Raw genomic sequence first — 14,265 nt, forward strand, 5'->3', positions numbered from 1 at the left:
AAAACTGCTAAATAGTTCTTTAGATACTTTTTTTTATGAATAGTTACTCGATCTTCAACCAAAAACTGACAGAAAATAAAACACATAATAAAAGGTTAATATTGAAATGGTTAGAAAAAAAAATGCCAGTACTTCCTGAAGAGTAAAGGTCACAAACAAATCACATCTTTTTATCTGAAGTGTATTTTAATACAAATTACGAGGGGTTACACTCCTTCCACCCTCCACACCCCATCTCCTCCCTTCAACCGGGTTTACTTATCATATCAATTTTTGAAATAGGATTTGTCCGAGTCAAAAGAAGGATTAATTACGCTCGTTCTTCTCAGTTTCCGCGAACAGTAAAAAGTCTTCCTTTTGTTGTCTAATGTATTTTTTCATTTATTCGTTTGATTGTTATTAATTTGAGCAAAACTAATCAAGAGAAACTGACACTTCATTAGTGTTTTCCTTCAATGAGTCTTGCATAATGCCATTCAACCGATCTTTTGTTGCGAATTTCTTTTGTTGATTATGACGTTTACACGAGGCCAGCTGATTTCGGCTAGGATATTTTGTTGAATGATGTTTGATAAATTAGCTTTTACTCTGCCAGACCTTTACTCCTTTCAGTTTTTATACCAGTTTTAAACTAGTCACTCCTTTATTAACTTGCTCGCTCGCTCTTTGACTGATGTCATTTCAAATGCCGAGGCACATTACGCCAATATGGAGTAAATTAATTCGTGTAAAGGAAATTAAATTAATGACAACTTCGTAGTAAGTGCCAATGGATGATCATATAAGACAGCAAGCTAGTAAACAGAGTTCACAAATGGTTGCTAAAGAGAGTAAATGCGTCGTTGATCAGTTGAACGCACGCGTCAACCAATCCAAGAGGAGGTCGCCTGGACCGAAGTCTCTCCGAAGCAAGCTGTTACATTGATTGCAAATTCCTTTCTAATTGGGTCATATATCCACGCTCTTTACATCGATATCCAGGCAAGATATCCCTTCGCGGTGTAGACAACCATAGCTTTCGACACAAGCCGCGCACCCTACGCTTATTTGGTTTGCATTGAACAAGCAGCTGATGACAATCAGCTGCTTCATGAGGTACCAAGATCCTGTTTTGTGGGCGTTGCTTGGAATTTTTTTCACCCCTAAGAGGTACAATTCTAAAACAACACATTATATCATGTCATACTTTTTTGGCCCTATCCCCTAAAAGGTTCTGCAAAAGCTCCCGCTGTGGACCTTTTGAGACTGCACGCTATAAGAGCTACCAAAACCGCTATTTCAATCTCTAAAAGGTACTACGAGCACCCCCGTCATTTTTATACGGATATCCTCCCCCAGGGGCTTCCACACCGTTCAGTTCAGTCATTCCAAGATCTTTCACTACTTCCGTTACTGTAGAACAAAATGCTGTGTAGGTACACTTGATTATCAGTTCTCTCACACTGCGAAGTTTTCTCAAAGTGACTATTGGTGACCAAAGTACCTTTGAAGCAGGTTCACTACTGATTGAAACACGTGCGGTTTAAAGTGCACAGCATCATAAGGTTTTCCAGGCAGCCCAGTCTCCTCAGGATATGAGTCGCTGATAGGAAACACGTCTAACACGTCGATCCCTGCTCGGCACATGGCGTGCATGGCGTAAGAGTTAAACAACAGAACACGCTACAAAGAACAGGACAGAGGAAACTTTTGTGAGTAGAGTTATGTTATTTGAAAACAGTTTGCGTCCCTCTATTCACGTTCAAATCAGACTGATTTGTATCTCATCTCCCCTTTCCGATTCGACCCGAACCGACCCGACCCGAGAAAAGCAAATACATTTCAACCGCAGTTTACAGACACCCTTTTTATGTAGACTTAATTGTTACAGACAGTTGTCTTTGCTCCCTATCTGTAGCCCTACGTTTTGCCAAAATAAACTGACCAACCCCCGCCCGTCGGTTTCTCTTTGTTTCTCTGTGTTACCAACCATGTCCGCCTCAATTGGAGATGGAGGAGCGGGGAAGGAATTGCACTTAATTATTACTGGTCATATCTAGAAACAGAAATGAACGTTGCCAAAACATAATTTTGTGGAGTAACACACTTGACATTGAAGTTACCCTTGACAATTTTGTGCGCGAACAATTTTTCGAATCTCGAATAACATTCAAACAACCACTTACATAACGTAATTTTTGTTTCTAAAAAAAGGGAAAAGGCAAAATGGAAAAAGACTGACGTAAAGTACAGCGCATATTTTCCATACAAGGGTTTCGCACAGGTGAAGTTTGGTTGTTTGCATTTTTGAGGTCATCTTACCTGGTAGGTCAAAAATCTGATACTTGTTGAATGGCGAGCATTGGTTCTTGGATCACCATATTTCTCTTTATTAATGGCAGTTGTCGTCTTCCAAATAAGTTGTCCTCTAAACCGCCATGATTTCTTGTTCGTCTTGAATTTTTCATTTAGCAATCTTATAGTCTTATCTATAAGCCCCATGTAGGTGGTGAAGTTTATAGTGTGCACGTAGTGCAGACCTAGATTGAGAATCAACACACTTTTGTCGCTGTCCATGAAAGGCTGAGAAATGACGTGAAAAATTTCGGTTAACACTCTCCTGACACTGAAATCCTTGTCGTCGTTTTCTAGTCTTCCTCTCGTCAAGTTCCTGCCAGGAATTCTGTATACCCAGTTGTAAGTGTTGTTACATCTTTGGAAAATCTTTTTACATAGCGGCTGCCTAATAATGGATTTATAAAAAAAGTCCCCGACTGAATCACCGTAAATCCATAATGTTTCTAGTTTCCCAGCTGGATTTCTGTTTCTTGTCTGAGGTGCCTCTAAAAATTTTAACGTATGAAAATATTACGAAATAGATATTAAGAGAAATAGAGAAAAAATGTTCATCGAACAGATGCATCTAAAATGTCTCGCACGGTTTCTACCCACATCGGCTATACTCTTGTTTATGAAAAAAGGCCAGTTGCATTCTAAGAATTAAGGTCAAACCGGCACACAGGTTAAAAATTGTGTTTGAAAACCTGGGTGTTTAAAGCCCCAAGGTGTGGGGGGGGGGAGGGGGGGAGGGGGGACTTCCGTATAAAAAGGAGCGGGGTGCTTGTCGAAAATTTTGAAAAGAATCCCCACGAGGTACAACGATCCTGTTTTGTGGGCGTGGTTTGAAGTTTACTTCAGCCTCAAGAGGTACCAATTTTAAAACAACTCGTTATCTCCCGTCATTTTTTTTTTTTTCAGCTCAATACCCAATAAGGTACCACGAAAGCTCCCGCTGAGGATCTTTTGAGGTTGAACACCCTAAGAAGTACCAAAACCTCAGCTTTTCAGTTTAACCCCTAAAAGGTACAACGAGCACCCCTGCACCTTTTATATCGGAATTCCCCAGGGCGGTTTCTCCCCCCCTCCCCCCTCCCAGCTATACTCTTATTTAGTAAATCAAAAAAAAAAAAAATACTTGTTGGATTCTAGAAATGAAGATGGAACCGGCACACAAGTTTAGAACTGTGATTTCAAAATAGAGATACTTAAAGGGCCTACTCAGCCACACCTTTGTTGTTGTTTACATACGAGAGTTTGGCTATTATATTTTATTCAGATCATGTCCAAATGAAGGAAATTACTATGAAACTACTAAAGATAATTAAACATACTTTTAGGAACGCAACTTACAGTAAAGCAATAAGATTTTGCTTCACCATGCAATATTGATGGCATTGAAAATGGCTGACTAGGGCCCTGTAAGGTTCCTTCAGGTACGTATATAAACTCGTTTTCAAGACTAAAATCTTTTCAAAAGTTAGAGTCTTTGTAAGAAAACTAAAACTCTTAAACCGAGTCTATGCTTTCTCACTTCTAACCTAATGATGGAGAGTTTAAGGGCAATTTTCTTGTTTCCTGACAGTAGCTAACTACATGAACAGAGTCAATAACTCACCGCTAATGAGATATGGTTTCCACGTTTCATTCATCCATCTTCCATTACCATCCCACATTTCAGAACATCTGATTCCACAAGGTACATTAACGGAGCCAAATTTATCGATGACCTCTGATGATCGAAATGGTATCCATATAAATTTGTTCTAGTAAAATTCCCCAAATCTACTATATTAGCTTGCGCAACTTGTCTTATGGAGAATGCAGATTGAGCCCAGACTCACAATGACTTATGAAGAATTATTGTCTTATTCCTATATTCTCTTTACAGGAACTAGTCTCCTTTGCAGGACAAGGACTTGAGGGTTTATTGACTTGATGACTATGAGGACTGGAGGAAAGTTTGTTTGGCTCTCGATTATCGCGTAGAACAGCGCGTTTTTATACGAGCTAGTTGGCCAGAGTTGATATCGTCTGCCTGTGAAATGCAATCTCCGGTCGATCCCTGGCCTAATTGACATTTGCATGTGTTCAAGTTCGATACCATGAAAGCGCGCACGTAACCAAGAGATTATGATCTAACTGATAAAATTTCTCGTTTGATCGAGGTCGCATAAAACAGGATTTTATTTGTTCTTACTTTGCGGAAATTTCAAAAATAACACTGGAATATCAAAACAAAATTGCATCTACTGCGTGTACTTACTTTGAAAAAGTAGCTCGGTTGAATGTGGAATAAGAATAGTAAATGGTGCACCGTCCCATAAAGGACTCAATAGAAATGGTTTGTCGTGGCCAGGAAGAGCATTTGGTGCTTGATATCTACCTTGCGCATTCCCTGGTAAATAATGGAATATAAAGTAAAATAAGTTTCGCTGGCAGTCTATAACTAGGAGTGTCCACCTCAGACTTTGCAAGAATCTTTAAAAGACGAGGATCCCCCAATGTATAAGTTATTTGCGGGGAGACATTTGGTGGGAAAAAATAACTGCATTTCTTATGAGCAAGTATGAAGAAAGGGAAGGAAGTCAATAGGACACTGTTTAAAGTAAGTTGTTAAAAAGGACTGAATTCATGGAAAACTGTAAGGGATATCATGTACAGTGACTGCACCCTATAATCTAAGGAAGAGTTCAGCGAGGCCGGTTACTGAGTTTCGACGACTACTACATGTCGTTTACTAGATAGAAATACTCATTGCGTGTCAGAGGTTGCATACGCGAATCCTGGGTCCCACTGAGTTTAATATTCTACGTAGATATATATGAGGCGTACAATTTGACGCTTCTGAGCGAATTGTTTTTTTTTGTCTGGGTGGAAGGCGGAGCGGGGGGGGGGAGAGTGACTCACGTAATGGGATTGAGTTAGTCCATTAAATGTATTGCTGTTACTGACCTTTAATAAACCAGTCACGTGGAGGGTCTTTGTAGCCATCACACAGTGAATACTCCAAAACCACTTCCACGTGGTATTGTCCTGGCTCTAAAACAAGAAAAACGACTTCGTACTTTCCATTACCATGATCAACTACTGTTGGAGACATGGAAGAAGGGCCTCGTACATGAACCCGCCAAGAGTCTCCTCCAACCTTCTTGTCCAAATTGTCCCGTGTTACAGACTGTATTTCAAATCGACTAAACTGCCCGGCGGGTCTGATATCCCACAATATCAGATAGCTTTTAGCCGCATCTGTCCTGCTTTGGGAACGTTGAAAGCCCTTATTCTTGCCCCATTCCATGTTTTCTGCGCATGGTCGTAAAACTTGTTTCCAGTCCATTCGCATTCGCTTTAAGCGACACCATGTCTCGAGAAAGTCCGCGTAACGCGCGTTGTCGCGCGTGTCGTTATTCATTATCCTCGCGTGTAGCTTCCGTGACGCGATGTGAACTCTGTAATGATGGTGGACCCAGTATAGGTACGCAAAAATACACAATGTTGCAACAGTTACTATTTTCCGAGAGATTAGCCTGTTGTTGCATGTCCATGCTGCTAAGGACGTGCGAAAACTCATCCAGAGCTGGCCAGCATCAGTTTCAAAGCAGTATATGTTTCCCTTGTCCCGTTATTGTCTCCGGATAGCACCTGCGGGAAAAACTGAAATGCAACGTTCTACAGAAATCAAAATTCATATATGTTATTCTGCGGAACAATAAAAAGCACCGTAGGGGCAATCCAAGCTTAGCTTAGCACTGCATCTCGCTATTTCTATTTAGAACTAAAAAGTAACAAACCTTTTCATAGTGCTTAAGACTGAATGGTCTGATTTTGCCAGGCTGCAGAAGCCGCCAAACGCGGGGACTCTTGCACTATATCATGATTTATTTGCCCAACTTGTTTTCTGTTTCTTTTGGCATGGTGTAAAATAGTTTTGCAACCCTCTCTCGTGGTATACCATTGAATATCCTACTGGTCTCGATCTCCTCATTTTAGATTCTCGGTATACACACTCACTGGCTGCCTGGCTCCGCTAGCCCCTATGGCTATTCCAAGCAGCTAGTACTCTAAGTTTTACTTTAAATATTTTCATTGTTGTAATTTGTTATTTTGAGCAAGAGTGAGTGCAAATAAAGATTGATTGATTGATTGATTGACATAAAGGCTCGACGTGTGTATACCGAGAAAATACCAGTGATTTATGGGATATTCCATGGTGTATCACTCGAAAGCGCTGCATTACTAGTATTTACAAGCGATGATTATTATAAAACGTTGCGACATTAGAACTAAATTAACTACGATGATTGCAAACTGGACAACATGTTTCACTGGCAATACCCTTGTAGCAACAAGGATTTTGTTTCCATATTGTGTTATATCATTCGCTTTGAGTTACAAATTCCTTTCAATAAAGAACCAGAATATTTTTATGCAAGATCATTTCGATATTATTGTCTCTGAGTCAATTCTTTCATTACAATCTGTCTGCTATTTGTGTTCCTTACGAAATGGACGGTCTCGTCCCAGTCTCTCAGTTCACGATTGAAAGAGAAATCTGAGAGAAGACTCCCTGATGAACGGTATAGCCCTTGTTTCAAATACAAGATCTAGATCTTACTAATGGATTTCAATTTGTCAGAGCCCCAATGGGGGAGCAATTCATTTTATGTGAAATTCAATGATACTTTCTTGAATGTGACTTGACATTATTGATATTCTAAGCAGAAATGAGATGTTGAACTTTGAAATCAGCTTAAAATATATTCAGTTCTCTTAATTACTGTTTTCTACCTTTGTACGGAATCGACAGATTTCAAAAGAAGAATTTTCCTTGCGCAAAATAATCGGAACAGAGGGTATTTTCTTAGCCATTTATAGGAAAAACCATTACATCTCGTCTTCCGGAGTCAAATTCTACCAGTAGAGGTTACTCGCGAAGGGAACCGGTGTAAACATTTTGAAAAGTCTAACTTTACATTGAATCTAGTGGTTCTACAGCGATACTTACCTTTATGAACAAATCATTTTTTTACTGATGGATTCACTGTCGGTCCTTTTGTAGTTTACGGCATCGTTAGTAAGTACAATACAAATTTGAAAAATAGAATCTTCACAGATAGCCTTTTTCCTTCATCAACTTGACCTTTGAGTTTTGAACTGGTACCCGCTATGAACAACACACCTGCCTCCAGGTAAACATTATACAGTTAATCACTGGTCCCAAGGTAAACAGTTTGTTTTGTTTTCACGAGCCGGAATCTCGATGTTACCCGAAGCGAAACCGAAGATTCCAGGGAAACAAAACAAACTGTTTCCCAGGGGACTAGTGACTTAGTGTTTTGCTATATAGCTGGGGCTTAGTGTAAAGTTTTATGGCGAGGAGAAGTCAAAGCAACGACTGGTTCGTGGAAGAGCGCGCGACAGTTGCTTAATTTTTGCTCACCAGGTAACATTAAGATTTAGCCAGTGCCACGTGACCATAAATCAACCAATGGGAGCGTTCGTTACATTCACCTGAACTCCAGCTATAAAACATAACATAGTATTTTTTGCGTTCAAAAATTGAGGGAAGGGTAAAACAAAAACCTGTCAATTTTCTATCCTTCGCTCAAACGCGTATTCATGTGATCATGGTGTCTTTTCTGCCACGTCGAAAACCAATTAATCGTGATACCAAAGAACTCCAAAAGCAGTGCATGCACCCCTTAAGTAACTCACTTCATATATTTGTACCACTCAGCCCGTGAGTACACTTAATGTTGATAGCTGGGTTCCTGACATAGACCAGTTAGTGTTCTTTTTCACTTAGTTCAGAGTGGTGTGCACTAAGGCCCCGTTCACACTGCGTCGGAGAAATCTGAAAACGCAGCTTTATTTCTCCTGTTAGGCCTACCGTCCAAACTAATCCGTCGCGAAAACCGAGCTTTTCAAAACCGCTCTTTTAACCGGGGGAATTTGAAAACGCCGGCTCTGCGTTTCAGTGTGGACAGAAAACGTTTTGAAAACAAAGCTTTTCGAAAACGATGAGGTCACGACAATCACGTGATTTCCCTGCACGAGTTTTACTCAAACACAAATCCAAAATGAGCGGTGATCGTTGCGTTTTCAAATTTCTCCGACGTAGTGTGAACGCAAAACACATGATGCGTTTTCAGAGTGAAACATCAGTTTTCAAATTTCTCCGGCGTAGTCTGGATGCGGCCTAATGTAATGATTTGGCGAGCTGCTACGCGATAGGGCACGACGTGTATATTCTCGAGCGTTCATGCATGTAGTGAGTGTGAGTGGTCTGGGCTTTAATCTGAAAGTCTCCTGCAACTGTTGAGGGATTGGGAACAAATTAATTGATTTTCCATTGGTTATAAATTTCGACAAACGTGGTTTATTACAATACAACAAAGAAAATGTTCACTCTTTACAAATAATTTACAAATTTTACATCATTTGGCCTGTCGAGGTATGTGTTAATTACCTAAACATGCAATGAGGTACAATAAATTGAAGAATATTCCAAATATTGAAATTATAATGGATTAATTATAATTGAATACCAAAAACTCACTCACATTATCTTTTAAATTAGTCAATCAAAGCATTAAAAAATTAAAAGCCAATTTTTACTAGTAAATTCACAGCAATGATTTGCCATGGGGTCTAAGCTAGAAACAAAGCTATACAAGATGTAAAGACCTGAATGATCATTGCACTGAATTATGTACACGATACTTACGCGGTTGCGAAAATAACCCCTGAGAAAAAAAAAAGAAAATTATGCTGCAAAGTGTTTACCTCGAGGATACTAAAATAGTATTGTTATTATTATCGTTATCGTTATCGTTATCGTTATCGTTATTGTTATTGTTGTTGTTATTGTTATTATTATTATTATTCTTTTATCCCGGATTTCCGCCGAACTAAGGGACCATGAACAATAATTTTAAAACAAACTTAATATGAAAACAAGATATTCGATGATGTAAATTGTTACTTTTAGTTTTTAAAAATTTTTGACATAATAATAATAATAATAATATTATTATTATCATTATTATTATTATTTTCATATTTTCATCGTTATCTGCCATTAACGCTTAATTAGTGAAATTAGACGCGGCTCGACCAAGAACAAGCGTCCGTTTATTTTTGCTCGTGCTTGAGCCATTTTTATAAACTTCTTATATAATCCTGGCACAAGTGGGCTTGACACTAGCTTAGATTTACCACATAATTTAATCAATAATGAACAAGGTATAACAAAAAGCTGTCCCCTCTATTCTAATCCTCCTTTTGTACCCCTGTATGAGTCCATATAAATTGGACTTAGACGGTTAAAAAGCAGTGAATATACGTCGTGTGTATTACGTAGTGGGTCTACTCCCAACTTAAAACTGCGCATGCACACATTGGCGATAGAGTATATTTTGTATAAAGTTTAGTACCCAAGCTAATGCCTTTTATTTTTGCAAAGTTAAGAATCTGCGAAACGCTTTTAAATTAATGTTAACGATTAAATTGTCGGGAGGGGGGGGGGGAGGAGATCTTCCCTATGGTTGTTGAGATCAGTGTTTACCATAGACTGGTAAAATGTTTCTGATAGTATCAGTCTATCGCGTGTGCAAAATTTAAGAAACCCTCACGAAAAATAAAGGTATTTTTATAAGCGTATCGAACTCTAGAAATTACGGTGGATTTACACTATTAAAAGTTCACATCTCGACCGTTTACAGAGCCCACGCGAGCTTTTGAAAAGGAATGGCGCAACTTTTCAGGACCAAACGGTGGCGACTTCTGAACTACCAGTGGAACAGGCAGAGAACGCGCTGAAGGCGCATCCGTCTGTACGAGACAGGGCGCGATGAGCTGCATCAAGGTGCTCCTCACTTCTGATATGCGATAGGTGTATACCAATGGATTAATGGCACTGTTACTGTAATGGAGAAGTTTCACAAAATCCAACAGGTGCAACAGGTTCGTGTCGTGGGGAAGATAACTGGGCCAGAAAATAAACAATACTGACAGCGTGAAAAATGGAAGCCACGATAACACAAAAAGACCTGTGACTATCAACACGGTTTTAGCGGTTGTCTGTTCATGATGTACCTTCCTCTGAAGTGAACTAATGGAGTACGAGCGCCGACGAATGTTGAACTGTTTCACGCTCTTGTAAATGTTGGCGTACATGCAGATTATTATCAGAAGCGGCAGGAAAAATCCCGCGATAGCACTAAACAGCCCCTTGTACTTCCTCCACATAGCAAATTTGAAATCGCTAGCGAAGATGCCCGCAATTGCAAGGCCGTACGCCCATGTTGCGGCGATGGCGCAGTAATAGTGATAGCGACGCATAACGCGATGTCTTAGTGGTTTCGAAATAGCAATGTTTCGATCGATACTGATGATTGTAAGGTGTGCAATGGAGGTAAGGGCGCTGCAAACGTCGAGGAACGTGTACACTTTGCGGAACTGAAGGTTGACAGCGCTCTGCGATGTATGGTTCAAATCATACAGCAATATATACATCCAACACGGGATTGAGATGGCTCCCACGATGAAATCTGAAACTGCTAAACTCACGAAGAACATGTTCGTCGCTGTCCGCAGCTTGCTGTTTCTTGTGAAAACGATTATAATAAGAGAGTTCCCGAGGATTACCAAGAATGACAGAAGTGAATAGATTGTTACGAAAATAAGCGTCTCTTGCGCTGAGTGTCTGGGAAAGGTAGCCACGGGGCCCGAAGTGGATCTCGTTGGTGAAGTGTCGTTTGTTAGGTTGCATATTCCGCTAGAAGAACTTGAGTTGTTGAAAACCAAGTTTTTCATTTTCAAAGGTTGATGCGTCTTCTTTTAGTTCTTCACAAACCAGCCTCTTTAACAGAACTGCGACCGCTGAAAATGAAATTAAATATACTTAATTTGCACAGCTTTTAGAAGGACCTTAAGATGTGGCAAATAATTAATTGTTCATATGTGTTTATACGTCACTCGCCTTGTCACATAGTTAATAGGGATTTGGGAAATTAAGGCATTTGGTCATATTGGCTTCGAGACATGTAGACGTTTGACTGGTTGAAATTTGATTAAAAAAACTCAACAATCCATACCCAAAAACTCCTTTTGCTGCGACAATTTATTTCTTTTCTCCGCGTTGGGAACTTTAAGACAAGAAATGAAAAAATATCTATATATATCTGATCATAATCCATGCGGAATTGAAATTCGTTTAAGAGATCATACATGATGCGTGGGTACATTAGCTCCCTTTTCTCTCCAGCCAGACGTAAAATTATCTGTCAACCATGGGATAAAGGTGGGCCATTGCTGAGATAATTTTCAAGGGTTTGACATAAAATGATCCAAGCATTCAAACAATGAGTTAAAAAAACGAACTTGTCAAACTGCAGGAGAATTGAATCGATTTGGCCAAGCTGCACCTGCTACTTGTGCATTTCAAAATTGCCCTTCCAGTCCTATTTTGGTTTTTAATATTTGTCGGTCATGTTTGAACCATCTTATTACCAACGTGTGGTATACTTACTCTTTGTTTCAGCTCGTGCTTAACTGTAATAAGTCCGGAGGGGCAACATCCAATTAAGCAAACATAAAATATGCCTCACGGCTAGATTAGTTGTCCATAACAACCTTGGTTTAACTGACGAATGCTTTTGACAAGGAGGGAGTTCCATTTGATTTAAAAAAAAAATAAAACAAACCTTCATTCCTGGTTTTAATTACGTTCTTTCAACTTTTTGAAAATAATAATCTATACTGATCATCTTTTTGATTCAAAAAACCTGACGTCATTTCTGTAAATTCGCAGGCGCGTCATTACAATGGGGTTAACTAACTGTAGAATTTTAGACAAATGGACTCCGAAATTCGAAATCGCCAGTCTTTTTTATGTCTAAGGAAGATTCGCTCCGTTTGTTAATTAAAAGACAGCTTGAAGTTTCAACCGGAGACAAATTTTATAAACCAGCAAATGTAGAAAAGGAAGTGACCCAAAAAATAACGTAAATTTTTGGCGAACTTTCACTCCCAGTAACGCCAGTCGGAAAGCTCTTGTTTATTGAATTTATAACTTGATGCGTTTGCAGTATTTTTAACTTGACATAGTATTCCTTGACTTCCTTACCGTCAAATATGTTAATTATTTCTCTTTCTAAGCTCGCCCCGCATTTCCAAGTTTCTACCGGAGACAAATTTTATAAGCTCCCAAATGGTAAAAAGTAAGTGACCCAAAACGAGCGTAACTTGTTTTCCCCTTCGATCTGTTTCCGTGTGGCGGAACACGTAAGATACACTAATATGCAATCTTGTTTTTGGCGTGTAATTCCAACTAACGTTTGCTTTTGACAAGGCAGCGTGTGTTACATTTGTCGACTTAACAACAAATCCTTCATTCCCAGTTTGATTACATTCTTTCAACCTTTTAAAAATAATACTCTATACAGATCATCTTTTTGATTTAGAAAACCTGATGTCATTTCTGTGAATTCACTCACGGCTGGCGCGTTAGTACTGACATTAGTGTCAAAAGCTGAGACAAGCCTCTGAGATCGGACGACGCCATTCATGTCTGAAGATGATTTGCTCCGTTTCAGACCTTTACAAATTTAAAAGACAGCTTGAAGTTTCTACCGGAGACAAATTTCATAAATCCGCAAAAGTATAAAAGCAAGTAAACCAAAAATAACGTAGCGTGTGTTTTTCCTTCGATCTGTTTCCGTATGACGGAACATGAAAGATATATACTTTGATATTCAGTCTTATTTTTGGCGACCTTCCACTCCCACGAATGTCAGTTCGAAAGCTTTTGTTTGTTGTATGTATAACTTGATGCGTTTGCAGTATCTTTTAACTTAACAGAGTTTTCCTTGCCATCAAATATGCTAATTTTTTTCTTTCCAAACTCGCCTCGGTAACAGAATTCAAATAATATCGATGGTCTTGAGACCGTATAGTATGAAAGAGGTCACAATGCAGTACAGTCGTCTATAAATTCAACCGCCTTGTCAAAAACATTTATGTGTGTATTATTGCCGTTGACAGAAAGAATGGAGTTTTCATAATTTTGTTTTCCGACAAAACGTCATCTCAAGTATTTGGCAATCCCAGACATCCTAGCGTACACGGACCTCTCGTGCCCAGGGTCTATGGAGTGAGGCGTGCCGTGTGGCAAGTCCCTCCCAAGAACATTTCTTTATCATAGATATAATAAACAAATCCGAAAATTTTACAAAGAAAATTATTTTGCCTCGGTCGGATTACCTTTGCCCATGAAATTAATTCAATACTTATAGAATACCCGAAAAAAAAAATTGAATACAAATATAGCGTTTAATTTATTTGGAGTTTACTTAAATAATTCGTGGAATAATCATAACTATTGAATATATGTGTAGTTTTCTTACGACGTCTTTCTATAACGTGGGAACTCCGAGGTTTAAAATTTAACCAAATGTTAAGAAAGATCTTTCTGCGCTATAATCGCGATCAAATGAAAGCAAAATGTCGTTGGTGCATTTCGATCCAAGCGATAATTTTGTTTCAGTTATATCCTAAACCATCCGGTAGCTATAAAAAAAGCGTTCTCTATACAGAGGGTTCGCTGGGTGTCGTGGTAAATTACTGAAATATCGACGGTAAAGTAAAACGCAATCGTTTTGATCATGCATGCACTATTCTGCAGGCGTGATATTTTCGCCGTGGGGCGTACTCAAACTGCCAGAGGCTGAAAATGAAATTGCGGAGAGTAAACCTGCCAAACTTGTCCATATATTTATGGGTCGTATTTTTCCTCCATTGAATAGTTTCGACTGTATTTCAAATAAATGAAAAAATTCATCAGATGAAAAAGTAGGGAGAATTTGATGGATTCGATGTCCCTTTCACTCCAGGGATCTCCGCCGCCTGTTATTTATTTTCTTCTTTTCTTTCTTTCTTTTCTGTTAT

At 39.1% G+C, this 14,265-nt stretch overlaps 2 protein-coding genes across 2 annotated transcripts; both read right to left on the reverse strand.

Annotated features, from left to right (window-relative positions):
* Window positions 1-1,171: 1,171 nt before the first annotated feature.
* Window positions 1,172-6,017, reverse strand: LOC145484132 (uncharacterized). The gene is made up of 5 exons (XM_081462763.1): window positions 5,272-6,017; window positions 4,583-4,714; window positions 3,935-4,048; window positions 2,302-2,822; window positions 1,172-1,662 (listed from the first exon to the last, which is right to left on the reverse strand). The coding sequence occupies exons 1-5, from the start codon at window positions 5,885-5,887 to the stop codon at window positions 1,465-1,467; spliced, it is 1,581 nt and encodes a 526-aa protein (XP_081318889.1). The 5' UTR covers window positions 5,888-6,017; the 3' UTR covers window positions 1,172-1,464.
* A 3,820-nt stretch (window positions 6,018-9,837) lies between these two features.
* LOC145484127 (trace amine-associated receptor 1-like) lies at window positions 9,838-11,285 on the reverse strand. The gene has a single exon (XM_081462755.1). It carries the CDS (start codon window positions 11,131-11,133, stop codon window positions 10,012-10,014), a length of 1,122 nt encoding a protein of 373 aa, XP_081318881.1. The 5' UTR covers window positions 11,134-11,285; the 3' UTR covers window positions 9,838-10,011.
* Window positions 11,286-14,265: the final 2,980 nt, after the last annotated feature.

The sequence above is a fragment of the Orbicella franksi genome, chromosome 4 (assembly GCF_964199315.1).
Source record: "Orbicella franksi chromosome 4, jaOrbFran1.1, whole genome shotgun sequence".
NCBI classification, from domain to species: Eukaryota; Metazoa; Cnidaria; class Anthozoa; order Scleractinia; family Merulinidae; genus Orbicella; species Orbicella franksi.

Bases quoted from the DNA above. Each gene is read 5' to 3' on its own strand.
- LOC145484132 (XM_081462763.1), bottom strand. From the start codon at position 5,887: ATGAGTTTTCGCACGTCCTTAGCAGCATGGACATGCAACAACAGGCTA. The intron at 4,715-5,271 runs GTCAGTAACAGC...ATTATTTACCAG, and splicing joins ACGTGACTGGTTTATTAAAG to GGAATGCGCAAGGTAGATAT. The intron at 4,049-4,582 runs GTAAGTACACGC...TTCGATCATCAG, and splicing joins AACCGAGCTACTTTTTCAAA to AGGTCATCGATAAATTTGGC.
- LOC145484127 (XM_081462755.1), bottom strand. From the start codon at position 11,133: ATGAAAAACTTGGTTTTCAACAACTCAAGTTCTTCTAGCGGAATATGC.